This window comes from Muntiacus reevesi, chromosome 10, assembly GCF_963930625.1.
Source record: "Muntiacus reevesi chromosome 10, mMunRee1.1, whole genome shotgun sequence".
NCBI classification, from domain to species: Eukaryota; Metazoa; Chordata; class Mammalia; order Artiodactyla; family Cervidae; genus Muntiacus; species Muntiacus reevesi.
Window position 1 is genome coordinate 42268141 of NC_089258.1, and position 27805 is coordinate 42295945.

Sequence of the window (27805 nt, forward strand, 5' to 3'; positions counted from 1 at the left end):
CATGCAGTGACAAACCGTTGTGTTCCATCTGCCGGAATTACCAGAGCGCATTTTAAATGTATTTAGGGGGGAAAGTTTCTCTGGTTTTACGCCCTCGTCACCTCCCGCAGCTGTAGCCACAGCTCCCCAGGACCTTTGAGACAGGAAATGAGGGCGCAGGGCGGGGGTTGGGGTGGCCTCCCCCCAAACCTGCCAGGGCCTGGAACTCCCTGGGGTCCCCACTGTGGGCGGTGGGAGCCTTGGCTTCAACAGTGCACCGGTCGGCCTGTAAGTGCAGCGGAGAGAGTGGGCAGCAGGCGGGGGCGCGGGCTCCAGGTCCCCCCACGGGGAGGGGCCCGGGGGGAGACAGATCTGAGCCCACCTGGCTCCCTGCAGGCTGCCCCGAGCCTGTCCTCCCCCCGTCCATCCCGTCCCGTGTCTGTCTGTCCCGTGTCTATCCCGTGTCTGTCCCGTCCTGTGTCTGTCTGTCCCGTGTCTGTCCCGTGTCCGTCCCGTCCCGTGTCTGTCTGTCCCGTGTCCGTCTATCCCGTGTCTGTCCCGTGTCTGTCTGTCCTGTCCTGTGTATGTGTGTCCCATGTCTGTCTGTCTGTCCCGTGTCTGTCTGTCCCGTGTCCGTCCTGTCCCGTGTCTGTCTGTCCCGTGTCTGTCCATCCTGTCCCGTGTCCGTCTGTCCCGTGTCTGTCTGTCCCGTGTCCGTCCTGTCCCGTGTCTGTCTGTCCCGTGTCTGTCCATCCTGTCCCGTGTCCGTCTATCCCATGTCTGTGCCGTGTCTGTCTGTCCTGTCTTGTGTCTGTCTGTCCCCTGTCTATCTGTCCTGTGTCTGTCCTGTCCCGTCTGCCCGTCCCGTGTCTGTTTGTCCTGTCCCATTTCTGTCTGTCTCGTGTCTGTCTGTCCCGTGTCTGTCTGTCCTGTCCCGTGTCTGTCTGTCCCGTGTCTATCTGTCCTGTGTCTGTTCTGTCCCGTGTCTGTCTGTCCCGTGTCTGTCTGTCGTGTCCCGTGTCTGTCTGTCTGTCTGTCCTGTCCTGTGTCTAGTCTGTCCTGTCCCGTGTCTGTCCTGTCCCATCTCTGTCTGTCCCGTGTCTGTCTGTCTGTCTGTCCTGTCCCGTGTCTGTCTGTCCTGTCCCGTGTCTGTCTGTCTGTCCCGTGTCTGTCTGTCCTGTCCCGTGTCTGTCTGTCTGTCCCGTGTCTGTCTGTCTGTCCTGTCCCGTGTCTGTCTGTCCTGTCCCGTGTCTGCCTGTGTGTCCCATGTCTGTCTGTTTGTCCCGTCCCGTGTCTGTCTGTCCCGTGTCTGTCTGTCCCATGTCTGTCTGTCCTGTCTCGTGTCTGTCCTAGTCCACGTCTGCCCTGCCCCATCGGCTCCTCTCAGAAAGCGTTCCCTCCCTTGGGGGCGCCCCTTTGGGAACCATCCTGCTTCTTGAATGCAGCTCCTGTGCCGCAGGCCCTGGGCAGACACGCTCTTGCTTCTGCAGGTGTGGAGGGTTACGCCTTCTGCTTGAAATCTTGTGTGTCCTCCACCTTTTATGTTTATGGTAACAGAGACTCTCAAACCCAAACCTTGAGCATTGTCAGTGAGGTCACATGTTTTAATTTGGGAGGTTCCAGAAACTCCAGAGGTGCCTATTTTAATGTCTGTGAAATTTGCTAAAAGTGACTCAGTCTTATTTTCTCCTTCAGCGTCTGAAGTTCTTTGTTCAGAGGCAGGAAGCCCTCCGGTCTCAGGCTCGTTCCCTAAACAGCTCTGCTTGGTGTTGTAACTTAACAGAGCGGCCTTGGAGTCGGGGCTTTCCCCTTTGTAACTCTGCCCGTCAGCCCAGTGCTGGCCCAGTCACGGCTGCCAGGAAGCCTGTGTGCCAGGAACAGCTGCTCTGTGGGCCTGCGGTGTCACTGGGGGTGGGGCGGGGCCGGGGAGGGGAGGAGACCGTCCTTTGTCGCTGGCACGGACGGGTCCGAGGGTGGAAGCCGGAGCCCCGGTGGCCTCCCTGTCCTGGAAGTTTGGGGAGGGGGAGGGTGTGGGGTGGTCTGATCTCCATTGTAATCTCCCTTTTCCCACTCCCAGCATCATCTCAGGCATTATAGAAAAAGTCCTGCTGGATGTGGTTTACCGAAGCCGAATCTCTCTGTCACGGGCTCGGATTGCAAGCCCCAGGTTTCCGAGCTGTGTGTTTTATCCAGGCCGAATCTCTCTGGCACGGGCTCGGATTGAAAGCCCCGTTTCCGAGCTGTGTGTTTTATCCAGGCCGAATCGCTCTGGCACGGGCTCGGATGGAAGCCCCGTTGCCGAGCTGTGAGACACCAGCTCGCTCGCCTTCCCATCACCCTCACCCTTCCCAGCACAGAGCCACTCTCCTGTTGTTTTGTCCTCTTCGAGCAAAACAAAGCGGGGCCGCGACGGAGCCGCTGCTGGGTGACTTGGTTTGCAGCTGTTCTCACAGGAAGTTCCTGGAAAACATTGCTGCTTGCGTTCCTTAGAAATTACGGCACCAGAGATTAACGCAGAGAATAGCCAGGGTCATCATTTCTCGTAAACGTGCTTCAGTGTCCGTGGAATCACAGGGCCTGGGACGTGGTACCACCCTGGCCTCTTGTCCAGAGCGTCTCCACCAGGCTGGGTTACCCCCTGCGCCCGAGACCCCCGACACTCACAGATGTTGGGAACTGGGGACCCGAGACTCAAAGCCGCTTCTTGTGACACTGAGGCCAGAGCTCTTCATCTCAGCAGACTTGGGGAATATGAGCACGTATGCTAACACTCGACTTCCTGTCACGCATCACCCCAGATGCCTCCAGAAGCTCCGAGTTCCCTGCGTGCTCCGCAGACATCGCAGTTCTGTAACTTGGGGAGGCTGGATGCTTGAGATGTGACCTCTGATTTGTACTCAACTGCAGTTGCAGCTGGAGAAGGCAATGGCACCCCACTCCAGTCCTCTTGCCTGGAAAATCCCATGGAATGAGGAGCCTGGTAGGCTGTAGTCCATGGGGTCGCTAGGAGTCGGACACGACTGAGCGACTTCACTTTCCCTTTTCACTTTCATGCACGGGAGAAGGAAATGGCAGCCCACTCCAGTGTTCTTGCCTGGAGAATCCCAGGGACGGCAGAGCCTGGTGGGCTGCCGTCTATGGGGTCGCACAGAGTCGGACACGACTGAAGCGACTTAGCAGCAGCAGCAGCACTTGTAGCTTCGTTTCTATTAGCTTACCAGGACGTTGTGCTCGGGCCGTTTATCGATATAGTCTAATTCCACACCACCTGTCCTTGCTGTGCAGACAGTGGGGGTTCAGGCTGAGCGCCTGGCACGGCCCAGGCTCTAACGCACACTTGAGTGTGGCTCCCCTCTGGCCAAGAGTGCACAGCCACACTCCTGGATTCCCTGGGCTTAGAGACCTACCCCCGTCCCACAGTTAGTTCTTAAAATAGCAGTCAGTGCTGACTTGTGTTTTCCTGCAAACAGGAAAGGGAGAGGATGCTGAAATATTTCAGAGGCTGCTTGAATTGAAAGGCAATGGAGTTTTAATGAAGAAATCTCCCGGTTTGACTCAGAGTGACTGGAAGTGGGAGGCTGACAGTGGACTTCCAGCTCTCGCCGGGGTGGGGGGATACACCTGGACGCAGCCTCCGCCCCAGCCTCCTGGCCGTGGGACTGAGTCCCGGGCCCCCCCCCGCCATGTCCTGCGTTTGCATCTGCCCTTGCCTGCACTCATTACCTGAGCCACTCCTGGGACTCTGCTCCCCGCCTGAGCCCCTGGCAACCGACCCCTGCGGAAAAGTGCGCTGCGCGGCCCTGACTCGCCACATGTCTCCTGAGCGCTTATGCCCCGGCCAGATCGGACTCCCTAGGGACCCCCCCTCTGTCTCCACGAGTTCTTACTTGGCACAGACACGCTAGCGACCGTTCCCCAGCCGTAAGAAAGGAGGCGACGAGGCCATTGGCCGCAGCAAAGGGGGACCTGGAGACGGCTGTCCTGAGAGAAGGAAGTCAGACAAAGACAGATACCACATGATGGCATTTACATGTGGGATCTAAAAACAACACAAGTGGACTTACTTACAAAAGAGAAAACAGACTCACCCACGACACAGAAAGCAAACTCAGGGTTGCCAAAGGGGAGAGGTTGTGGGGAGGGCTAAGCCAGGAGCCGGGGATTAACCTGCACGCACTACTGTATATAAAAGAGAAAACTAACAAGGCCCTACGGGATAGCACAGGGAGCTCTACTCAACACGCGGTAATGGCCCGTATCGGAAAGCGGCCCAGATGCCCTGCAGGCGAGACGATGAGGCTGCCGGAACTGTGTGAGGCCTAAGTATTGTGTACAATTGACTCACTTAGCTACACACAGTATGTAAATCAACTATGCCTGCCTGCATGCTAGGTCACTTCAGTCGTGTCCGACTCTGCAACTCCGCGGACTGGAGCCCGCCACGCTCCTCTGCCCATGGGATTCTCTAGGCAAGAACGCTGGAGTGGGTTGCTAGGCCCCTCCTCCCGGGGATCTTCCCGGCCTACCTCTGCATAACATAAAAATTGAATTTACAAAGTCACTGCTGATTCTGCTCTTCAAGGTGAAGAGCTTCACTTGGAGGCTGATAGTGACGATCTTGTTTTTGCAAATAATATATCTGAAGACAGGCAAGTCGACGAGGTCGCTGGACAGGGTTAGAGGCTGCAGGCCTGGGTGTGGGGAGCAGGGACCCCACTGCCAGCTGCCACGCGGCCATGGCGCTCCCTGTGGTCACTGCGGCCGCCGTCCTGGCCCGTGGGATGGGACGGTGCCCTCGCGGCTTGAGCCCCTGACGCCTGCAGCCCTCCTTGAGAGGAGGATGAGGGACACGCTTCCTTCCCGCTTCCTCTTGGCCATGGAGACGGAGCCCTGGAGAAGAGAGACCCCAGGGAGGTCTCATGCGGCCTCCCCGATTTTCCTAAGAATGAGTTGAAACAGCCCCACCATCCGTTCTCCTTAAACTTTATGTTTTCAGGTCTAGGAAAAGCCCTATAAACTTGATGTCTTGTCTAAATCTTATAAAACAACGAGTCCGCTCTAAACTCCGACCTACCCATTGGACGACCAGGCACGTCCCCTGGAGTCAGGCCCTCAGCTGGCCTTCTGGGGCACACGGGGCTCCAGACCTGCAGATCCGTGGGAGCTGGGGAGGCAGCCGGACCGGGTCCGCACGCGGGGACCATGGAGAGTGTGACTGTCCAGGTCTCGGTCTGGTCCAGCTCTGCGGACCGTCCATAAGCCCCTTCCTACCCTTGGCAAGACCCTGCAGGGCCCGAGGGAGCCCAGGTGCTCTTGGCCTCTGGGTCCTTCTCTCCTGTGACTCACCCACGGCCAGCACTGCTGCAGCCTTGAGGGGTCAGAGAACAGGAAGGAGACCGGCTCTTGGGGACGATCTAGGCTCTCCCTGTGGTTTGGGTATTTCAAGGACATCCCTGGTGGCTCAGTGGTACAAAATCCGCCTGCCAGTGCAGGAACGATGGGCTCAATCCCTGGGTCAGGAAGATCCCCTGAGAAGGAAAAGGCAACCCACTCCAGTATTCTTGGCTGGAGAATCCCATGGACAGAGGAGCGTGCAGGGCTACAGTCCACGGGGTCACAAAGAGACAGACACAACTGAGTGACTAAATAACACAAGGGTGTCTCAAGCATCACCCCTTCATCTCTGGGCTCTGAGAGTTTCTCTGATTTCCTCCTTGTTTGTTGCAAGTCAGTGTGCTGGGTGGAAGTCAGCCTGCTCTGAGTTCTTTCCCTGACACCTCCATCCCACCTGCCTCACTTTCGGCTTGGCCTGGCCTGACCTCTCCGGGTTCCCTTTCTCTTCATGTGGAATGGGACAAAGAGCGCCTTCCCCGCACAGTGAGACGTCACTGGGTGTGGATTTCCTCTTCGCTTCCACCCCTGGAGACAGACACCGAGTCTTGTTGACGCCAGGAGATGTTTCAGAGGCTGAGCTGACACCCTCTGGCTGAAACGCAGAAGGTGAGCATGGAGTCCCAGCATTACAGCCTAGAGCCGTCAGAATCTCGCTGCCAATGATGAGCATGTAGCTCAGCCCACGGAGGGGACATGAACTTCCCTGGGAGGCCTGTGGGAAAGCGACCGCACTCAAGGAGGCTGGCCGTGTGCCCTCTCACAGCTGCCCTGACTCTCAGCGGAAGACATGGATCTCGGTGGCCTCCAGGGTCCTGTCGTCTGCTCCCCCAGAAAGACGAGCTCTGTCCCGCCTCACCAGGCCCCGTTCACGGCCTGGGAAACGGCTGTGATCGGGTGGCTGGCGGCAGTGCTTGCCGCCGGGGCCGCCCCCGTGGGCTAAGGACATGGCCCCTCACGTGCAAAAACCCTCCTGGGGAGCAAGCCGCCCTCCAGCAATAGGGGGTCTTTGGGGAGGGGGTGGTCATGCTGGCCACACTCAGAGCCGCGGTGCCAGCTGTCATCATGGCCATGTTTGAGTCCCTCACGGGCAAATCACGGCTTTAACTACAAGGGAGCCGACGTCCTTGGCAGGAAACAGTGCGATCAGGCGTCTGTTCTCGGGATGGCTGGCAGCCGTCCGTCACCTCGCCCTCTGTTGGGGTTTCTCATCTCAGGCCCGCGGTCAGTGGATCTTAGGAAACTCAATGTGTTTCCTGCAGATCGGCCTGCGGTGCCCTCGTGGGAAGCTGGTTTCCTGGCATTCTTGTGGTCACTGATGCGCAGGAAACCATTAGCAACCTGGATTGTCCATAAACCGGGAGCGATGGCTTCGGTCCCACGCAGGCTTCTGGGATCGCCCAGCCGGGGCCACCGGATTGTGGTGCGGTTCGTCAGGAGGCTGTGCGCTGGGGCTCTGGGAGGCGTCCCTGGTGTTTGGCTGGAGTTGGAGCTGTTGGCGCTGAAGATTAGCCCCAGAGCCGCCGGTGCCTGCTGAGCCTGACCTTGCCGGGTGCTTTCTGCTCGGCAGACGGAGCCTCCTGACCCCCCCCCCCCTCCCCAGCCTTCCGGTACACGTGCTGCCCCAGCCCGAGGCTTCTTCCCGCAGGGATTCCCGCTCCCCGGACACAGAGCCACAGAGGCTGCTCCAGGCAGAGCTGGGCTGCGTTTGCTGGGTCCTCACCCCGCATCCTGAACTCCCTGCAGCGGGAAAACTGACCGCCGGACGGACGCGTGTCCAGGCCTGCGCGGGGGGCAGGCCGGCGGAGCCCTTATTTCACAGCCGCCACGTCAGTCCGTGATTTCAGGCCCCGCCCCCCGGGGACTCGCGCCTCCGCCCCGCCCCTCTCTGGCCCCGCCCCCTCTCTGGCCCTGTCCGCTCCGTCCAGGATGGCAGCGCGTCGGCTCTGAACTTGGGAACAGGAGCACCTTGGCGGGGAGGCGCCGGCCGTCCCACCCGGCTCCCGGGCAGCAGACCCCAGGCTGCGCGGAGACCTGGGTGAATCTCCAGTCTCCCCTGAACACCCTCGGGGCCTCTGCTTGCCCTGCGCTCAGCTCCGTGACCTTCTCGGTGACCCGGAAGCCCCGCCCACCGCCGCCCCGCACTCGGGGCTGTCAGTCAGCCCCGCTTCCGTGACGCTGGCCGCGGCCTCTGCCTGCGCCTGGAGGCGGGCCCGCGTGCTGGGTCCCGGCGTCGCGTGCATCCCAGCTCGACCTGCCTCGACCTTCGGATCCAGAGCGTCTTCTTCCGGCCCGGGCTCGTCTCCATCGGTTCCCGTCGCACTGACATCCCCCTGCGCGTCTCCCTGGTTCGTGCCTGGGTCCTGGTGACTGGGTCCGCCCGCTGGGTTCCCAGTACGAGCGCATCGCTGAAGCAAAGCCGCTCAGCCGTGTCTGACTCTGACCCTATGGACTGTACAGTCCATGGAGTTCTCCAGGCCAGAATACTAGAGCGGGTAGCCTTTCCCTTCTCCAGGGGATCTTCCCAACCCAGGGATCGAACCCAGGTCTCCCGCATGGCAGCCGGATTCTTTACCAGCTGAGCCACCGGGGAAGCCCGGGTGCATTCGGGCAGCAGGGACCTAAGCTAGGGGCACGTTCTCCCACAGATGGGCGCCTCTGGAGCTGGGCGGCACCAGTCCCCCTCTCTGCTGCGCCGTCCTGGTGGTGCGGCCCTTGTGCCATGGGGAGGCCCCTCCTTCCCCACCACGCGGGCGGCCACTTTGACTGGGGGGCTGCCGCCGCGTGAGTGTCTCTGGGTCTGTGCTGCGTCTCTTTGCTGCAGCCTGCGCCAGCGCCCACTGTCCGAGCTGGTGCAGGGGTGTGAGCGTCTTCTCGACAGAAGTGGTCCAGCAGCATCTCTTCTGCAGGACCCTCTGTGTCCACGGGGTCCTGGCCTTTCCCAGCGTGTTTTGGTTTCAGCCTGTTGACTCCCTGCAGGGGTTTTGGTTGGTATCGCATTGAATCTAGAATTCATTCTGAGTTCAGTTGACTTTGTAAACACTTTATCTTCCCATTCATAAACATGACACATTCCTACATTTTTAAACGGCTTCTTTAATGGGTTTTGGCAAGGATTTATGGTCTTCCCCAAAGGTTCTGCACATTTTTCTTAGGTTTGCTTCTTGTTACTGTTTTGTGTTCCCAGGTGACTCAGTGCTAAAGAATCCACCTACCCCTGTAGGAGATGTGGGTTCAGTCTCTGGGTTAGAAGATCCCCTGGAGAAGGAAATGGGAACCCACTCCAATGTTCCTGCCTAGAGAATCCCATCGACAGAGGAGCCTGGCGGGCTACAGTCCATGGAGTCAAAAAGAGTCAGACATGACTTAGCGGCTAAACAACAAACTATTGTTTCATGCTGCTGTAAACACCATTTGTTTTTAACTCACTTTCCAGCTGTGTGTTGTTCGTGCATAAAAATGCAAGTGAATTTTGGATTTTGACCTTGTATCCAACAATCTGTATAAGTGCAGTTATTAATCCTAATAACTTTTTAAAAATAATTTGGATTTTCTACACATCCAATCTTTTTCTTTTTCTTTTTTTTTTTTTAAATACGGACAGTTCTGTTTGTTTCCTTCCCATCTTCTATGGCACTGGGTGCCCGGCGTGTTCACAGCCAGGATGGTGATTTGTAGGTGGTCAACCTCTTTTTTTTTGCATAAATAGAGTTGGTACTCAGGAACAGCTTGTTGTTTGAGAATTTTTGAATCTAATTGTTACAGTAACCTTGAGATTGCTTTTCTGCCTTCTTTATGCCCCTTTGAAGATACTACTTTTGCAACATGTAACTGCACCAAATTATCTAATTGAGCAATTTCATGGTTCAAAATGTCAAAAGTTCACAAATGATAGTTTTTTGCTTGTATTGCTGGACTGTTAAGCCTGGACCATCCCGATGGCGTCCTTTGTGTTAACACTAGCTGTCTGGGTAACAACGAGGCTCAGTCTGGGGGCCCCGGTTAGTGTCACGGTCTGAACGGGGCGGTAGAGTCGCCTGCGCAGAATCATCAGACTTGTCTGGAAGGGTGCAGCCTGCTTTCTGCCCGTGGCTGAGTGCCCGGCGCAGGACGGGGTGGGGGCCAGGGAGCGGGTGAGCCTCCAACCTGGTGTGGGAGCTGCACAGGCTCGGCTCCTTGTCTCCCTGATTCTCGTCCAGCCAAGCAAGCGCAGCCCTGACTTGGCAAGTGGCCTCTGTCTGGAAACACTCAGCTTCACTCTCCTGGTGGTAGAGGGTGGATCGTGGAGTAAGGGGCAGAGTCTCGGGGCCCGTGGGTGGGGGGATGCGCCTTGTTGTTCTGTTTCTGCTTCTTGCCTCGCCCAGACAGAGGGTGTTTGAGTCATTGTGGGAGCCTTCAAAACAAGGACAAGGGGCGGGCCCCGAGGTGGTCACTGCTGTCAGGAAGGTTGGCTGCTCAGGGAACAGCTTGCAAAGCACTCTGACCCAGCAGGAGGTCAGCAGGGTTGGGCGTGCACCCCAATGGGTGGATGGCTGACTCTGCTCCCAGGGGTGCGATTCCTTGAGACTGAAGGGCTCAAGTCATGGTTTCCTTGTTCTCCTTGGCCCTGCAGACGCAACTGAGAATGACTGTCAGGGTGGCGTGACCAGCCCTGGACACACCCTGGGGACAGCCCACGGGCTGGGGGCCGTGAGGGCAGAGGACGGACCCTCAGAGCTGCTGAAGGCAGGCTGGCTGCTGCGGGGCTGCCCAGACCCTCCGGGCAGATGGACCTGCTCCGACCTTCAGGCCGGGTGCTGCAGAAACCCGGACATGGCTCTGGGAGCTGATGAAACAGAGGTTCGTGGTCCTGCTCCAGCTGACCCGGGGGCAGCCTAGGGTCACTCTGCTCAGCAGAGGAACACAGCCTCGTCCTGTGCGTCTGTCTAAGGACGCCATATTAACACAGACGGCTGAGGGGCCGTGCCCTCTCGGCCAGCAGCCCGGCACCCGCAGGACGCTCAGCTGACGTGTGTTTGCTCCTGAGGCGCGTCACTGCCTCCTGGACTGTGGGCCCCCAGGCCGCCCTGCGGCGCTGTGGTTGGACCACTTTAAATAGAGACATCGCCCCGAGCACAGAACGATGACAGCACCCAGCGGGGGTGAGGGAGCCCCAGTACCCAGGCCAGCGGGAGCAGAGGCCGCGGTGGGACCTCAGCTGGGCACAGCGCCCGTCGGTGACCTCAAGATGCTCTGAGTCTTGATTCAGGGTCATGAATGCGTCTCAGAGAATAGGTGATTTGCAGACGTGGAGGAGACCAAGGAGGGAGGCGGCTGGCCACGTGGGGGCAGGGGGCGGTGGTCCCGGCAGAGTTTGGCACCCCGGCTGGCTCCGTCAGGGGGCGGTGGTCCCGGCAGAGTTTGGCACCCCGGCTGGCTCCGTCAGGGGGCGGTGGTCCCAGCCCAGTTTGGCACCCCGGCTGGCTCCGTCAGGGGGCGGTGGTCCCGGCCCAGTTTGACACCCCGGCTGGCTCCGTCAGGGGGTGGTGGTCCCGGCCCAGTTTGACACCCCGGCTGGCTCCGTCAGGGGGCGGTGGTCCCGGCCCAGTTTGACACCCCGGCTGGCTCCGTCAGGGGCGGTGGTCCCGGCTGAGTTGGCACCCTGGCTGGCTCCGTCAGGGGGCGGTGGTCCTGGCCGAGTTTGGCATCCCGGCTGGCTCCGTCAGGGGGCGGTGGTCCCGGCCAAGTTTGGCACCCCAGCTGGCCCTGTCCCCTCCGCATGGGAGCCGAGTGCGGGGTGTGCATCTCCAGCTCCCACTTCATCTGAAGGAGCCGCCCTGCTGGGCCCTGTGGCTCCGGTCACAGCCCCCAGCCCCCTGCTTGGCCGGCTCCATGGAGGACAGTTCACCTGGGGCAGAGGGCCCATGAGCTCCCCAGCATCTGAGGGGCCAGGGACCTGGCACGTCCCCCAGAAGCAGGTCCATGCTCCCTGATCTGACTCAGAAGCTCCCATTTTCCCACGGAGCAGCCGCAGGGATGACTGCCCCCCAGGCCCTCTGGGGTGGACCGTCCACCTCCCTGCGCCTCACACTCTGAGTCGGAGCAGGAAGCGCATACATTTTGGCTGGAAACGAGCAAACCCAGTCAGCGCTCCACACACACATGGAAGCACTCCCCTGGGCGAAACCACAAACCCCGGGAAAGATCAGTCTCGACAATCATGTCAGCCCAGGCGTTTCCAAACGAAAATTGTTTTTCCAGTTTGGGGGTTGGAGAAAAGTGGATTTAAACACTGCCAATAAAAAATAGTTCACATGGCAGTTTGAGACAACTCTATTTTCTCAAGAAGGATTTTTACAGCCCAGAGCCTGACTTTTGAGAGATTTGAATGAGCTTGTGCTCAGCGTCTGAGGTGTTTGTAGAAAAGAGAAATGAGAATCTATCACAAGCCCACCAGCAAGCTGGGCCCACCTGCACTGAGACTCACGTCAGGACCCCCAGAGTTGCCATTATCACTAATTAATCAATGATTTTATATTGGCATATAGTTGATTTACCATACTGTATTGCTTTCATAAGTACAGCAGTGATTCAGCTTTATATATGTACATGTGTACATTTATTTATATTCCTTTTTCATTGTTTTCCATTATACGTTGTCACAAGATGTTGAATATAGTTCCCTGTGCTATGTGGTATGTCCTTGTTCATCTATTTTATACAGTAGTATGTATATGTTAATCGCAAACTGCAAATTTATTCCTCCCTCAGTTTCCCCCCTGGTAACCATACACTTGTGTTCTCTGGTCTGAGTCTGCTTCTTTTTGTAAATAAATTCATTTGTACCCCCTTTTTAAAAAAGATTTTACATGTAAGTGATATCACATGATATTTGTCCTTCTCTGCTTGACTTCCTTCACTTGGTATGATAATCTCTAGGTCCATCTATGCAAATAGCATAATTTCATTTTTTTTTATGGCTGAGTCAGCCCCGGGCCCTGAACCTAGCTGCCTGTACCTAGCGCATCTTGGCTCCCCACTCCCCTGGTGATGGACACAGGCTGCTCCCGCGTCCTGGCCATTGTGGACACTGCGCTGCGTGTGTCTCGTCAAGTTTATGATCACTGTCATCACTGCAGTCCCACTGAGCCCGAGAGCGACCCAGGCGGCTGGAGGGGGCGGAGTCTGGGCCCCGCGCGGGACACCCAGGCTCAGAGATGGCAGCGGTGTGCAGGCAGGCTGCTCTGAGCGTCCCAGGGCAGTAGGGCTCACTGGGACCGGCTGCTGTCTGCTCCAGACCCTCGACTGCCCACCTGCTGTCTGCCTTCAGTGCCGAGCTCCCGGAAGCAGCTGGAAGGCTCCTGTGAAGCCTGACACCCCCTGTTCCCTTCCCCAGTGGATCTGCAGGTTTGTGAACTTTGGGGGGTGAAACAGCAAGTTCCCTGTCCTGAAATAACCTCCCAGGCCCTAGATGGAGTTGCTCCTCCTAGGACCCTCAGGAGCGTCCATGTCCCTGCAGAGGCTCCGTGGCCCCCAGGCCCAGCACCGTGGCTGGCACACACCCCACGCGCCAAGCCACTGGACTCCTCACCCCAAACAGGGCTGGCGGGTGCCCCAGACGTGGTTTCTACTTCTCTTCCTCAGTCTATTTTTGCCCTGCAAAAGTTTCCTGCCCCCCACCCTACCCCTCTGCCGGCTCTCCCAAAGCAGGCTCTCTGCTTGGAGCCGAGCTGAGTGAAGTTTGCTGCCGTCACTTAAGCGGCCCCCTCAATTTCACTTCCTGTGACACCCCCAAGGTTCGCTGGCCGGGGCCTCTCTGCACACCTGGCCGACCCGGGGCTCCTGGTTCCCGCAGGCACTGGCAGATCAGGTCTGTCCGTCTGTACTGAGCCTGTGCTCAGCCGGACAGAAGCAGTTGCTGAAGTGCCTGGGCTGCTGACCGCAGGCAGGCCTTGCAGGAGGTCAGCCTGGCCCCACTGATGAGGACTGGGGCCCGGCAGAGGGCTGGTGTGGACCCTGGAGGGCGATCCGGGGACCCCAGACTCCCACTCGCCGGGGGAGCGGCTCTGAGACTCTGAGTCCACCAGACCGGGTAATTTTCCTCATAAAGTTTAGTAACACACAACCGCAAATGTAAGTGACCCTCTCAGCTCCCGGACGGGTCTGTAATATGAGAGGAAAGTCATTTATGAATCTGCAGAGAGGATTCTGGCTGGCGCGCATGGTGAAACTGCACAAATCGTCTCTCCTCTCTGGCAAAGACGTGAGCCGCTGCCAAGCTCAACACCCCACCCTCCTATTTTCCCCCAAACCTTGGTTTTCTGGCGTAGATTGTCACGGCCTCAGCCTCCTCCCCTTCCTCTGAATTTCTGTGGTCGCCCTGGCAATGGAAGCTTCTGAAGGAAGCATTTCTTAGGAACAGTACCATGTGCCCCCTGACGACGAGCTGCCCCGAGCAGCCGCCGACTGCCGTCTGCCTCGGGAGTGCAGACGGCGGACGGTCAGGGAGGCCGGGTCCCGGACGCGGGCCGGGAGGGCAGGCCCCCCGAGCACAGGCCGGACGGGGAGACCCCCCTGGGTGCCGCCCGAGGGCACGGTGGTGCCCCGAGGGGCCGGGGGGCCGTGGCCAGAGGACACAGCGGCACCCGGGGGCCGTGCCCCGTGGGGCTGCCCGCTCGCCCCGGGAGGGCACGCTGGCCGTTCCTCTGGTGGCCTTCAGCGCACCAGAGGCTGGGTCCTGACGCAGCGCACCCCGGGGCCAGGCCGGGAGAGGCCGCAGCGAATGGGAGCCCCAGAGAGGCCGCAGCCCACATGGTTCCACATCGCAGTCTGCCGGCGCCCACGGGGCGGGCCGGCTGCGCTCCGGATCAAAGCGCCGTGGCCTGGCCCCAAAACAAGTTCCGGAAGCTGGAACCCGCTTCCTTACGTCTGCGGAAAACATCTCGAGGAGTGCCTCCGCCCGCTAAGAAAATAGGTTTCCCAGCTGAGGTTTCTACAGCAGCAGCAGCAGGGCCAGGGCTGAGGGGCCGTCTCTGGTTCCCCAGCAGGCCAGCCTGGGGGTCTGTGGGCTGACAGGGGTGCCGCTGGCCGATGCGGTCAAGCCTGCGCCGTCCACACCGAGTGGCGCCCCTCCACCGCGCTCCACCGCCGAGTCCCTGCCGGGTTTGGGGGATGAGTGGCCACCCTCTCTCCCGCCCCACAGCCTTGAGGGGGAGCTGGGACAGAGCCCCGGGGAGTCCCCACTTTCATTCTTGTGTATTTTGAGGCAAGTTTCCACCCAGTCTCGATTCTGCTGTGTTCAGTTCAGTTCAGTCGCTCAGTGGTGTCTGGCTCTTTGCGACCCCATGAACCGCAGCACAGCAGGCCTCCCTGTCCATCACCAACTCCCGGAATCCACCCAAACTCATATCCATCGAGTTGGTGATGCCATCCAACCATCTCATCCTCTGTTGTCCCCTTCTGCTCCTGCCCTCAATCTTTCTCAGCATCAGGGTCTTTTCCAATGAGTCAGCTTTTCGCATCAGGTGGCCAAAGTATTGGAGTTTCAGCTTCAACCTCAGTCCTTCCAGTGAACACCCAGGACTGATCTCCTTTAGGATGGACTGGTTGGATCTCCTCGAAATCCAAGGGACTCTCAAGAGTCCTCAGCACCACAATTCAAAAGCGTCAATTCTTCAGCACTCAGCTTTCTTTATAGTCCAACTCTCAAATGCATACATGACTAGTGGAAAAACTATAGCTTTGACTAGACAGACCTTTGTTGACAAAGTAATGTCTCTGCTTTTTAATATGCTGTCTAGGTTGCTCATAACTTTCCTTCCAAGGAGTAAGTGTCTTTTAACTTCATGGCTGCAATCACCATCTGCAGTGATTTTGGAGCCAGAAAAATAAAGTCAGCCACTGTTTCCACTGTTTTCCCATCTATTTGCTGTGAAGTGATGGGGCTGGATGCCATGATCTTAGTTTTCTGAATGTTGAGCTTTAAGCCAACTTTTTCACTCTCCTCTTTCACTTTCATCAAGAGGCTCTTTAGTTCTTCTTCACTTTCTGCCATAAGGGTAGTGTCATCTGCATATCTGAGGTTATTGATGTTTCTCCCGGCAATCTTGATTCCAGCTGTGCTTCTTCCAGCCCAGCGTTTCTCATGATGTACTCTGCATATAAGTTAAATAAGCAGGGTAATATTCTGCTGTATATTAACTGTTTTTTTCTTTTTCGTCTCATGAGTTCAGTACCAACCAAGCTGAGTGTATCTCACTGCAGAGGGTACCTGGACACAGATCCCCCTTCACCTGCGGGGGAGGCCGGGGGTAGGAAGGCTTCGTGCAGAAAGGGACACTCGCGAGTATTGCAGTATTTCATTTTGTCTTCAGATCATCAGGTGAGGTGCCTCCGGAAGTTCATCACTGATTAAAAACGACCCTGAGAACGTTTGCAGTGAAACAAACTCTCTGACTGCCACAGGAATTTCTGAGAACTCTCCCTCCACGGGAAGTGTGTTTTGTCCCAAAGTTGGGGCACCTCGGTCCTGGCAGGGTGGCCCTCATGGTGGGCGCATGCCTGTGGGGTCCCCAGAGGCCTGGGTGGGAGGGAGGGGGGTTGGAGCAGAGCAGAAGGGTGCTGACACGCACTGATACCCCACCCCATTCTCTGGGCCTGTCTCCTGTCACTTGAGCCCTGCTCTTCAAGACCCAAATGTTAGAGATACGCCGCTGTGTCCAGGGACACATTTCATGGCTGAAACTCATTGTGGATAAGTTCGCTTTCAGCCTAGAAGCCTTGTGAATAAGCAGAGGTAAGTGTGAAGTGCTAACAACACAAGGACTTGCGGGAACCTTGGACCAGCCCACAGGAAAAGCAGAAGGACACGGACATGCTGTGCGTCCTTTAGGCTGGGGCTCTAAGAACCTGCCCCGCACATTCACACCCAATCCTGAACCCTCCACTTCCCCTTCCCTTGTACAGACAAGACTGAATTCCACCCCAAGTTCAGATGGTTCTTCAGGATGCCGGTCCACCTTCCTCTGTCTGCTGGCTTCTAAGTAAAGCTGCTATTCCTTCCCCATCACCTCACCTCACGACCTGCCGGCCCACTGTGCTGTGACCCCAATGGGACCCGACCCCTCGGGGTGACAGCCGACAGGGGCAGTGGTGACATTGGACTCCCAGGTGAGGAAGCAGGTAGAGGCAGAGGCTGCCCGTGTTTGAGGCACAAATTGGAAAAGACCCTGATGCTGGGAAAGATTGAAGGCAGGAGCAGAAGGGGACGACAGAGGATGAGATGGTTGGATGGCATCACCGAGGCAATGGACGTGAGTTTGGGTAGACTCCAGGAGTTGGTGACGGACAGGGAGGCCTGGTGTGCTGCAGTTCATGGCGTCACAGAGAGTTGGACACGACTGAGCAACTGAACTGACCCCAAAGAGGCAGTCCTCTCAGTGGAAGCCCTGGCTAGTCCGGCAGAGAGCCGCGGCCAGAGCTGCCCCGGTCCCCCAGCAGGTGGTGCCGTCCACCCACAGAGCGGGCAGCCTGGCGCTCAGGGAGCCCTGGGGGGCGGACGTGTGCTGGAGGGGGTGCTCTCTTCCGGTCCTGCGTTCACAAGGCTCGGGGGCCCAGGTCCAGCACCGGGGGCTGACGCACACGGAGAAGCGTAAGGAGGTCCCAGAGGCTGAGGTCCCAGCGGACTGGCGGTGCCAGGGGGCGGCGCCCGCTGGGGGCCCAGAGGCCGCGGATCAGGGCTGCCCACCGCCTGCCCGTCTGTCCCTCCGCCTCCTCAGCAGGAGTCCTCCGGGGCGGCCACTCCTTACCCCCCGCAGCTGCGCAGGGAGCACGGGTCTGCTGTGTCACTGCTTCCCCTCCGCGGGACAATCTAGGCTCCCCCCAGGGACCAGCTTCCTCTCCCCAGGCGAGAATGGAGGGTGGTGGTGGTGGGGTCTCCTGTGGTGGCCTAGTCGTTGTCATTAACGGGTCTTATATCAACAATAAGAACTTAAGATCATGGGACAGGCTGACGCAGGACCTACGAGAAGCGGTATTTTCAGGTTACAAAGAGTAACACCTGCTTCTCAGCGCAACACCTTAACATGCAGAACAAACCGTCGCGTTCCCGGCCGGCTCCCTCCTTGCAACCAGGAGGAGGCTCCCTGTGTCCTGGGGAAGCAAGGACCCAGCGGGGCGGCGGCGGCGGCGGTGGGGGGGCTCCCCACGAGCCCACTGGGGTCCCTTGGAAGATGATCCAGCTGAGCGAGGGACAGGAGGGGCAGAGGTCGCTCGGAGCTGTGGGGAGGGGGCTGGGAAGTGGGGCCTGGACTCCAGAGTCCGTCGGCAGGTTCCCAGATGACTGGACGACTCGCTGACCCTCTCCCAGCCTCAGCCGTGGGGGAGGACAGGAGGGAGGAGGGACGCGGGTCCAGGTGCCCGCAGTGACGGATGAGGGGGCCCTGGGCTCGCAGTGAGTCCAGAGAATCAGCGGAGGAGAGGCGGGGCCGGGAGGAAACCCAGGTGGCGGCACGGGGTCGTGGAAGAGGGAGCAGAACGCATGTGAGACAGTGAGGCCGGTGTGGGGGCGGGGACACAATCTTCCTTCCTCTGGGCGGAGGGGAAGGCTCATAAATATGTAACATTGTAAATACCTTCTCACAGCGCCCCCCTCAGGGACCCATCCGTGTGCTTACAAAATATAAGTATGTATGATATGCAAATACATTCTCTTGCCCCGCCCCCCTCCGGGAGGCACCCATCCAGTGTGTTTACAAAACACAAATATGCATAATATGTAAATACATTCTCATGGCACCCCCCTCCAGGAGGGCCCCTTCTGGTGTGCTTACAAAAGGAGCCAGACGCCTGTACGGTGGTGGGATTTATTCACCCGGGCCGGTCAGCGTGTCCTGATCAGGCGGTGGGCAGCGTGCGAGGGTCCGCTCGCTGCGCCCCAGGTGTCCAGGCGGATGTGAGCGCTGTCTGACTCTGGCCGGAGAGCAGCGCACACGCCCCACACGGGGGCTCCTACTTGCAGAGGAGGACTTGGGATCCACAGGCCGGGCCCTAGGGAGAGAAGCCCTGGGGAGCTTCAGACCAACGGGGAGCCACGTGCCGCCCCCGGAGGTTGGCGAAGTGCCTACAAAGACCTGGTCGCCGGCCGCCTGGCCTCTACTCGCTCTGGGGAGGGGTCAGTATTCTTGGTTCCAGGCTTGCCGGCAGGTGCCAAGGCTGATTCCACTCCGCCTCCAAGGACGGGATCGTTTTAGCTCTGAACACCACCTGGCCGTGAATTCCAAGCAGGCCCCGGGGGAATAGTAATGACTTTTAAAATATAACCCCATTGGGGTCATTCATGCTTATAAGGTAAAAATAGTGAAAAGCTAGTTTCGACTGATCTTTTCACATTGATTATAACTGTTTCCTTTTTTAAGAAGCGCACTGTAAAAGTTGACACTTTCTTTCAGCCTCTGGCTCCTCTGCAGGCAGCGTCAGCTGGTACTTGAGACTGGATGCTGAAGCCTGAAGGGACCCTTGGGATGGTAGCCTTTCGTACAAATGAAAGGCATTTCCAGTCCTTTCCCTCCAGGTCATTGATTCCAATGTGCCTCTACTTTTTAAAAAAGTAGGTTAACACTTTGACAAATTAGCAGCTCCCATGAATGCAGTTCGTAGAAGGAACCGGGCAGAGGGAAGGTGCCCTGGGGGGTGGAGCTGGCGTCAGAGGGAAACTCAGGAGGGGCCAGGCTGATGGCCTGCAGCCCCAGTACCTCCACTGACTCTCTGGGTCTTGACAGACACCCGTGAGGTTGCAAACCTCACGAAGGCTCACTGTGAACCCACCTGCTCTGCAAGCCCCACGGAATCGTCCGGTGGTGGAGCGCTCACGTCTTGGGGTCCTTCTCCCTCTTCCTCCATGGGCGGCAGCGAGGACTTGGGGTCAGCGAGCGTCCTGTGGATAAACGTGCCCTCTCAGCGGTCGTCACCTAGAGGGGCCCGTGTCGGGAAGCCTCCAAGGGCCACTCCCAGTGGCACCAGCTCACTCCTCAAACACAGAGACGTGCTTTAGATTCAAGCCAACATCTTGGTTTAGAAAACAAAACTGGAAACTCCGTGGAGCGCGGCTGGAGGCAGACGCCTGGGCCCCACTGGAGCGTCTGAAGAGGCTCTGCCTCAGGGAACCCAGCACCACCCCCAAGTGAAGAGCAGAAGGACAGCAGACGTCACGCGTGGAAGTGGGGGCAACTCAACTGCTTCTCAGACACAAGCTCACGCTGAGTCAGTGGGGACTTTCAGAAACTCGTCCAAAGGTGTGAGGACGACTGACTCAGGGTGGGCCATCAGCCTTCAGCTCTGAGCGACCCTGGGGGAGGGTGTGGGGGGGAGGGCGGGGTGCTGAAGGGGCTGGGTCCCAGGTAGGGGGTCCTGGGGCCCTGTGAGTAGGAAGGAGGGAAGGAGCAGGGGAACTGAGACGGGACCCACGGAACACGGCGTCATGGGCTCTGCTGGGCCAGGGGCCACGTGGGACACCAGCCTCCCTGGATGGCGGGGCAGGACGCCTGAGTCTGGGTCCCCTCGCTGGATGGAGGGGCAGGAAAACTGGGCTGAAACTGCCTCTACTCAGCCCCTTAACACAAGAACACAGCTCTATGTTTTTCTCATAGAGAAACTGATAAACAGCAAAAAATTGACAGTAACAAAACAACACTCTGTACACTGTCTGCAGCCGTGAGGAATGTGCCCTTTAGGCCAGCTCTGGGCTCTGGCTGCACAGTGGGCGAGGCCAGCCTCCCAGCAGGTCACCTCCCTGTAAGGAGGAGGCAGGACGGGGAAGCAGGTGCGCTGACCCGAGGTGTGTGCATGGAAGGTTAGCCCTTGGGCCCAGGAGAGGCTGCCCCGCCTGGGGCCCCATCCCAGCTTCTTGAGGGTAACTGGGAAGCACGCAAATTAACCCTTCTCTCCCCAGTTACAATAGCATTCCAGTAGAAATAGCACAAAATGCAGCTGCCAGCTGCCTAAGGCACAGGATAAGGCTTGTCCTAAACAAAGAGATTCTAAGGACTTAAACCTCAGGCCCTGAGACTCAGGGTGGGAAATTAAACTCAGGACCAATGATGAAATGAGAGCACATGGGAGGAGCTGAGGTGGAAGCCTCACCATTCCTGCTGACGGACTGATGACTGACTGGTAAACGCAATCTGGATGAAATTTACCCCGAAAGGGTTGACCTGAGAAGTTCAGACCGCAGGAGTAACTCGGCAGAGAAGCTCTCAGGACTGGAGACTGATCAGCAAGATGGATGGGCCCAGACAACCGATCACAAATCAAGCTTTTCGTGCAAAAGTTGCACAGAAAAATATTTATCTTGGTGAACATAATTTCAATGAGATAATGTAAACAGTGGTGTGTTTTCATTGCATGAAAAAAGCAGATTGGACAGTTGGTTTGATGGAGTTAACTGTTGATCAGTCTTTCAGTGGAAACATGTCAATGCTGGCATATTTCTGGTTGAAATAATTATGTTAATAGTCATTACCCCAAAATGTACAGGCTTAGATCCAAAATAGTAGGGGAGGGATAAATGGGGGGGGGGGGAGAGAATCAACACAGAAGGAAGGTCAAGGCCCCCAGAGCACCTGAGAGGTGCCCTAAAAGTGTCTGTCTGTCTCTGTCTGTCTCTCCATCTTTCTTTCTGTTTCTCTCCATTGTCTCTGTCTTTGTCTCTCTGTCTCTTCTCTGTCTCTGTCTCCCTCTCTGTCTCTCTGTCTCGCCCATCAGCCCCCTCCCTTCCGTGGGGCTGGAATCATCAGGGCTGCAGTGTGCAGATGCCCAGGGGCTCAGAGGAGCCTCTGGGAGGGGGAGCGGTGGGTTAGGCTCCTCCCATCAAGGCTCTGAGGATGCAGAGTAACCAGGGCCCATGTGCAAAGGCCCGCGTGGTCCCCATAAAGAACTCCTGCCTCTGCCCTCTCTGCCAGCAGTCTTCCCCTCCCCGCCACGGGCTGACAGGTGGCTCAGGTAAGAGACAGTCGGAAAACCAAAGTTGTGTCTGTAGGGACTTCTCCAGGCTCCAGAGTCTGCAGTCAAGTGTGGCAGGTGCTTCCCTCCCAGACTCCCTCAGGGAGGTACTTATTCATCCACGCTAATGATCTTAAAGAAAACAGCTATTTCTCCCAAGAGTGGGGACTGGAGGCAGAGCATTCTTCATAATAATAGGTGACTGATGTTTGACTGCAAGGTCTACAAACGCAAAACTGCACCCGAATGCTAAGCTATGGTAACACCAGCTTCATAGTGGGAGCGTTTAGTAGCTGGCTACAGAGCCAGCTGATCGGGGCTGCTTGCCTCAGCCTGTCTCATTTTCATTGCTTAATTGATTTCTCGGTATCTAAGTGTTTTAAGAACTGGTAATAGCTAAACTTTCAGGACCAAGGGATTGTGAAAACACAGGGACCATTTCCTGATACCATCCCCCTCTAAGACTCCTGGTCTGCAGTCAGGGTAAGTCATCTACCGGTGTGCGGGAGGCGCTGAGCTCTCAGGAAGACAAGACACCCAGCACAGGCCCCTGGGAGCAGAGGGTCAGTGTGACGTGTGGACATGGGGTGGGTGCTGCACCCGAGTCTTTGAAGCAGGACTCCTGTAGCCAGCAGTGGAGAGCTGGCCCCCCGGCTGACCTGAAGGTCAGCCGGCATCAGAGGCTCGTCAGGGCGGTGGGCCTGGGCCCTGGGCCAGTCTGCCCACACGGTGACTGCCACGCAGTCTGTTAAGTGCACACTGGACGCCCAGCAGCAGAGCCGGGAGCTGGGAGGCCACAGCAGCGGTGGGGGCTGGGGGTGGGGCTGCGGTCCAGTCCCCCAAGGGGTGGACACAGCCCCCTAGGGGAACCTCGCACTTGGCTCTCACCCCCAGAAACACACAGACCTGGCCATTTGTAACAAAAGTTCACCTTCCAATTTCCCACTTTCTCCGGAGTCTGCTCTTGAGGGAAAGCAGAGGAATGAAGAATAAGGTTCTATGCAGGGAAGACCACTCTTCTCTGAGAAACCTTCATAAGATCAAGAACCTTCATCATTCATCACAACCACTTAATCTGACCAACAATCTGGTATCACCGAGTCTCCATCCAAACAGCGGACACCCTCTGCTGTGTAGGGTCGCTCCACCCTCATCATTTCGAGCTGAAGGCAAGTCAGGAAGGCAAATGGCTCTAGACACAGATGGGTGCCAGTGCAGACAGCCGCGACCTCCACCAGCTTCAGGACAGCCGGGCCCAAGGCGGGGAGCCGCTGCGAAGTGGGGACTCACCACCTGCAAACCACTGTCCAGGTGAGGCCGGCCAGACCGCAGATGAGCACAGCGCCCAGCACCAGGGAGACCACAGATGCCCGCGGGAGCCTCCCGGAGTCTGGAACAAGGGCGTAGCCGGTCAGTGAGCCTGCCAGCCAAGGACCAGGGCCAGCCTGCCCACCCGACCCCAGCCCGGGCACGCCGACCCTGGGAGCCCAGCAAGTTCTGTCCCGCTGGCCGTCCATTCCCTGCTCGCCTCTGCTGCTCTTGGAGCTGAGCTCTGATCCTCTCGCGGGAGCTTTACTGAAATGTCTTGCCCTGGTAACAGGAGCTGGTGCAGGAGCTGGAAGCCAAGTTAAGATCCCAGACCTGCAGCTGTGAGGCTGCGTGATCCCGAGCAAGCTGCTTATCTTCTCTGTTCTGCACGTGGGGCTCAAACACCGTGCTTCCCCCTCACAGACAGTTCAGGGGGGTTGAAACTGTCTAAGCATCTGCAACAGGGTCTGCACCGCCCCCTCAGGGGTTCATGGCCTCCTCTATCTCAGGCACAAACCTGCGGGCACCCTGCTCCCACCCAGTGTCAGAGGACGTGGTAGTGGGGAAACGCAAGGCCAGACGACGACCTGCAGTAACCCTGAGTGTCACACAGACACCCCCGGCTGGCACAGACACCCCCGGCTGGCACAGGGAGGCCGCGGTCACCCCGAGTGTAGCACAGACACCCCCGGCTGGCACAGACACCCCTGGCTGGCACAGGGGCCGTGGTCTCACCCACACAGGTCCTGCCGTCCTCGCCGGGCACGTGGGGGTCGCTGCACTCACACTGGAAGCCACCCTTGGTGTTCTTGCAGCGCGCGGACGCGTGGCAGGGGGGGTCCACTTCGTCCTCACACTCGTTGACGTCTGCACACACGACGGGAGGTCAGTACCCAGCCCCTTCGCTCCTCCCCAGGAGACCAGCCCCTCCCCGTCCTGTCTCTCGTTAGGAGCAGGGGGACGTCACCCCAGGCCTGCCCCTTCCACGGCGGCCACCAGGCCCATGACCCCCAGTTGTCCTGGGACAGGCCCCTGGAGGCTCAGACCACGCAGGCCGCTGGGCCTTGCCCAGATGCAGAGACTCTGCCTTCCTGGGAGACAGTGGCGCCATCGAGTCAGCCCACCCCAAGCTACAGCGTCCAGCCCCACGGTCCACACTGGGTCCACCGCGGAGGAAATGCTGGCTGTGCAATGGGAGCCAAGACCAGCCCCCCGGGCCTGAGGGCGGGGGCGCAAGCTGAGCCCCCAAAATGGGGAGCATGTGCGCGGTCTGCCGCCTGAACCCATGACCATGCCAGTTCCCCAGGCTCCGGTGTCTTAAGTAACTAGCCCTCTATTCGGCCGATTCCAGGAGACGTGGGCTAGGGCAGGACGTGCAGACAGAAGACGCATCCTGCACACGCGCTCCACGACCACACACACTGCCCCACACTCTCTGTGGGCCCTGCGCTTGGAGGCGTAAGTGAGCCGGGGTCAGCCTTTGCTGACCGAGCCCCCGCCCCCACCCTGGACCCCTGAGACGGGCTGTAACTCGGACCTCAGAGCAGCCAGCCTGTTCAGCGCTGTCAGCCCGATACCACCCTGCACCCGTCTCCGGGGAGCAGTCAGCCCGAGGTGTGAAACCTTACGTTAGGAAAAGGCGGGAGGTATGAGGACGCCGGGTGTGGAAGGGCGATGCTGCCCTGCGACGGATGGCTCCCTGAGGGGCCGTGTGACCTCCCCGGGGAGACCGTGTGACGGGGGCCCCGGGGCGGAGCACACTCTGGGCGGGGGTGAGCTCAAGGCACGGACTCTCCTCTGCTCTCCTGGTTCGGAGCTTTCTTCCTGCTTCACTGTCCCTCACGGGTCCTGGGACTAGAGCTGTGGGGTCCCAGACACCCGAAGCAAACAGCCAGCGTGGTGCAAGAACGGCCGGGAGGTTTAGGCGGAACAGAGGAAGGCACGCCCACGACGCCATGCCCGGTGCGAGCCGGCGCTTGCGCCCCAGGGCAGGTGTGTGCCGGCCCCGCCGACCCGAGGCGAGGCGGGCACTTCCGCTCCGCACCAGCGCTAACGGGAAGCAGCGCTAACCGGAAGCAGGGCTACGACTTCCGCTCCCGAAGGGTTACCTGCGGGACATGAGTATGGGAGTGACGGAGAGCTGGTTACCGGAGAGCTGGTCAACGGAGACAGCAGAGGCATCCACACGTCGCCGCATTAAGCCCAGCCGGGTTCCTGGGGGGCCACGCTCTGACGGAATCCGGGAGGGAGGCCTCGCCCGCCATCCTCCCCGAGTCCACTGCGCTCATGGCCTAGCCCTCACCTGGCGGGGCGCCCGCCACGGCCGCGCCCACGTCCTCCCGGGCAGATCTGGACGCGTGACGAGGCAGAAATGCCCTCACACCCTCGGTTTCCATGCAGCCCCCTGTGCCGTCGGCTCGGCTCCAGGTTGAGCCTGGACGTCGCCCGGGGCCACTATCTCGCTGCCTGGTCATCCTTCTCGCACCTGGAGGGAGCATCTGCACCTTCCCTGCGGCTGCCCTCTGCCTCTCCTGGGCGCCCCCTCCATGACGCAGAGTCTAGAGGCCGGCGCCCTTCTGGGACAACACTTTAGAATCCCCAGAATGGGAATGAAAATCTTGTATCGTGATGACGTGTACAGAACACGACAATTACCATCTTCCCTGTTTTCAGGGCACATTCTGGGCGAATTAGGTACCTTCACAAGCCGTCAGCTAGGACCACCCTGCATCTCTCGATGTTTTCATCTTCCCAGAACTGAGCAAACTGGATCTTGCTTTCATTTCTTGTGAACCAGCCCGATTCTTGCCTGAGTCCACCTCCCACTTCTCTAAGGTCCTACTAACGCGGTTGATGTGGGGGCACTTCTCCTGGAGTCTGGGAGGCATCCTGCTTCTGCCAGGGGATGTTGGCTCTGGGTTCCTCCACGAGCAGGAATACTGGGTCCCCGCCGAGAGGAGACTGAGGTCTCGCCGGGAAATGGCGACCTCCAGTGGGGACTCCGCTCCGTTGATGCTTCCAGTGGAAACACCTGCTTCATTGCAGGACTGGCCCTGCGAGCTCCCTCCCACAAGCCTCCCTGGGTTCCAGCCTCTTTTGCCTTCTCTGTCCTTCCTGGGTCATTCACCCTGTCAGCAACTGTGAGGTGACTCCTGGGGCTTCATTTCTAGAAAGATGACTGAGGGACGGGGGCCCCTGGGAGGGCATCCTTTATCCAGGCAAACAGTCCCTGGAAGGCAATGATACCCAGAGGCACTTCTGCGTGAGTTACACTTATGTGTGCATGCATTGGGGGTTTGCTTTCAGTTCTTTTTTTAAGTTGAAGTTAGCTGCTATACCATATGATGTAAGTTATTTTACATTATAATGTGATATGCTATATTATACAAGTTATAATGGGCTGGTGCTAGTGGTAAGGAACCCTCCTACCAGGGCAGGAGATGCAGGGTTTGATCCCTGGGTTGGGAAGATCCCCTGGAGGAAGCCATGGCAACCCACTCCACTATTCCTGCCTGGAGAATCCCCAGGGACAGAGGAACCTCGTGGGCAACAGTCCATGGGGTCACAAAGGGTCAGATATGACTGAAGTGGCTTAGCACGCATGCTTGCACACAAATTATATTACATAATTTATATTATGTTCAGTTCAGTTCACTTCAGTAGCTCAGTCCTGTCCGACTCTTTGCGACCCCATGGACTGCACCACGCCAGGCTTCCCTGTCCACCAACTCCCGGAGTGTCGTCCCCTTCTCCCGCCCTCAATCTTTCCCAGCATCACAGTCTTGTCAAATGAGTCAGCTCTTTGCATCAGGTGGCCAAAGTATTGGAGTTTCAGCTTCAACATCAGTCCTTCCAGTGAATATTCAGGACTGATCTCCTTTAGGATGGACTGGTTGGATCTCTTTGCAGTCCAAGGGACTCTAAAGGGTCGTCTCCAACACCACAGTTCAAAAGCATCAATTCTTTGCTGCTCAGCTTTCCTTACAGTCCAACTCTCACATCCATACATGACTACTGGAGAAACCATAGCCTTGACTAGTCGGACCTTTGTTAGTAATGTCTCTGCTTTTTAATATGCTGTCTAGTTTGGTGATGGAACTCCAGTTGAGCTAGTTCAAATCCTAGAAGATGATGCTGTGAAAGTGCTGCATTCAATATGCCAGCAAATTTGGAAACTCAGCAGTGGCCACAGGATTGGAAAAGGTCAGTTTTCATTCCAATCCCTAAGAAAGGAAATGCCAAAGAATGCTCAAAACTACTGCACAGTTGCACTCATCTCACACACGAGTGAAGTGATGCTTAAAATTCTCCAAGCCAGTGTTCAGCAATACGTGAACCATGAACTTCCAGATGTTCAAGCTGGTTTTAGAAAAGGCAGAGGAACCAGAGATCAAATTGTCAACATCCACTGGATCATCAAAAAAGCAAGAGAATTCCAGAAAAATATCTATTTCTGCTTTATTGACTACGCCAAAGCCTTTGACTGTGTGGATCACAATAAACTGTGGGAAATTCTGAAAGAGATGGGAATACCAGACCACCTGACCTGCCTCTTGAGAAACCTGTGTGCAGGTCAGGAAGCAACAGAACTGGACATGAAAAAGCAGACTGCTTCCAAATAGGAAAAGGAGTACGTCAAGGCTGTATATTGTCACTATGCTTATTTAACTTATATGCAGAGTACATCATGAGAAACGTTGGGCTGGAAGAAGCACAGCTGGAATCAAGATTACTGGGAGAAATATCAATAACCTCAGATATGCAGATGACACCACCCTTATGGCAGAAAACGAAAAGGAACTAAAAAGCTTCTTGATGAAAGTGAAAGAGGAGAGTGAAAAAGCTGGCTTAAAGCTCAACATTCAGAAAACTAAGATCATGGCATCCAGTCCCATCACTTCACAGCAAATAGATGGGGAAACAGTGGCTGACTTTATTTTTCTGGCTCCAAAATCACTGCAGATGGTGATTGCAGCCATGATATTAAAAGATGCTTGCTCCTTAGGAGGAAAGTTATGAGCAACCTAGACAGCATATTAAAAAGCAGAGACATTACTTTGCCAACAAAGGTCTGTCTAGTCAAGGCTATGGTTTTTCCAGTGGTCATGTATGGATGTGAGAGTTGAACTATAAAGAAAGCTGAGCACTGAAG

The 27805-nt window shown here is 57.5% G+C and overlaps 1 protein-coding gene across 1 annotated transcript in view; it reads right to left on the reverse strand.

The window, feature by feature from the left end:
* Positions 1-14341: 14341 nt before the first annotated feature.
* Positions 14342-27805, reverse strand: part of TPO (thyroid peroxidase) — a 37952-nt gene continuing 24488 nt past the window's right edge. Inside the window, exons 13-21 of the mRNA XM_065946511.1 lie at positions 23389-23520; positions 22636-22735; positions 22005-22131; positions 20488-20558; positions 19163-19282; positions 18221-18396; positions 17446-17625; positions 16867-17059; positions 14342-14504 (exon numbers count right to left, since the gene is read on the reverse strand). Of these exons, the coding sequence (XP_065802583.1) occupies positions 14342-14504; positions 16867-17059; positions 17446-17625; positions 18221-18396; positions 19163-19282; positions 20488-20558; positions 22005-22131; positions 22636-22735; positions 23389-23520 (1262 nt within the window). The remainder of the gene's footprint in view (positions 14505-16866; positions 17060-17445; positions 17626-18220; positions 18397-19162; positions 19283-20487; positions 20559-22004; positions 22132-22635; positions 22736-23388; positions 23521-27805) is intronic.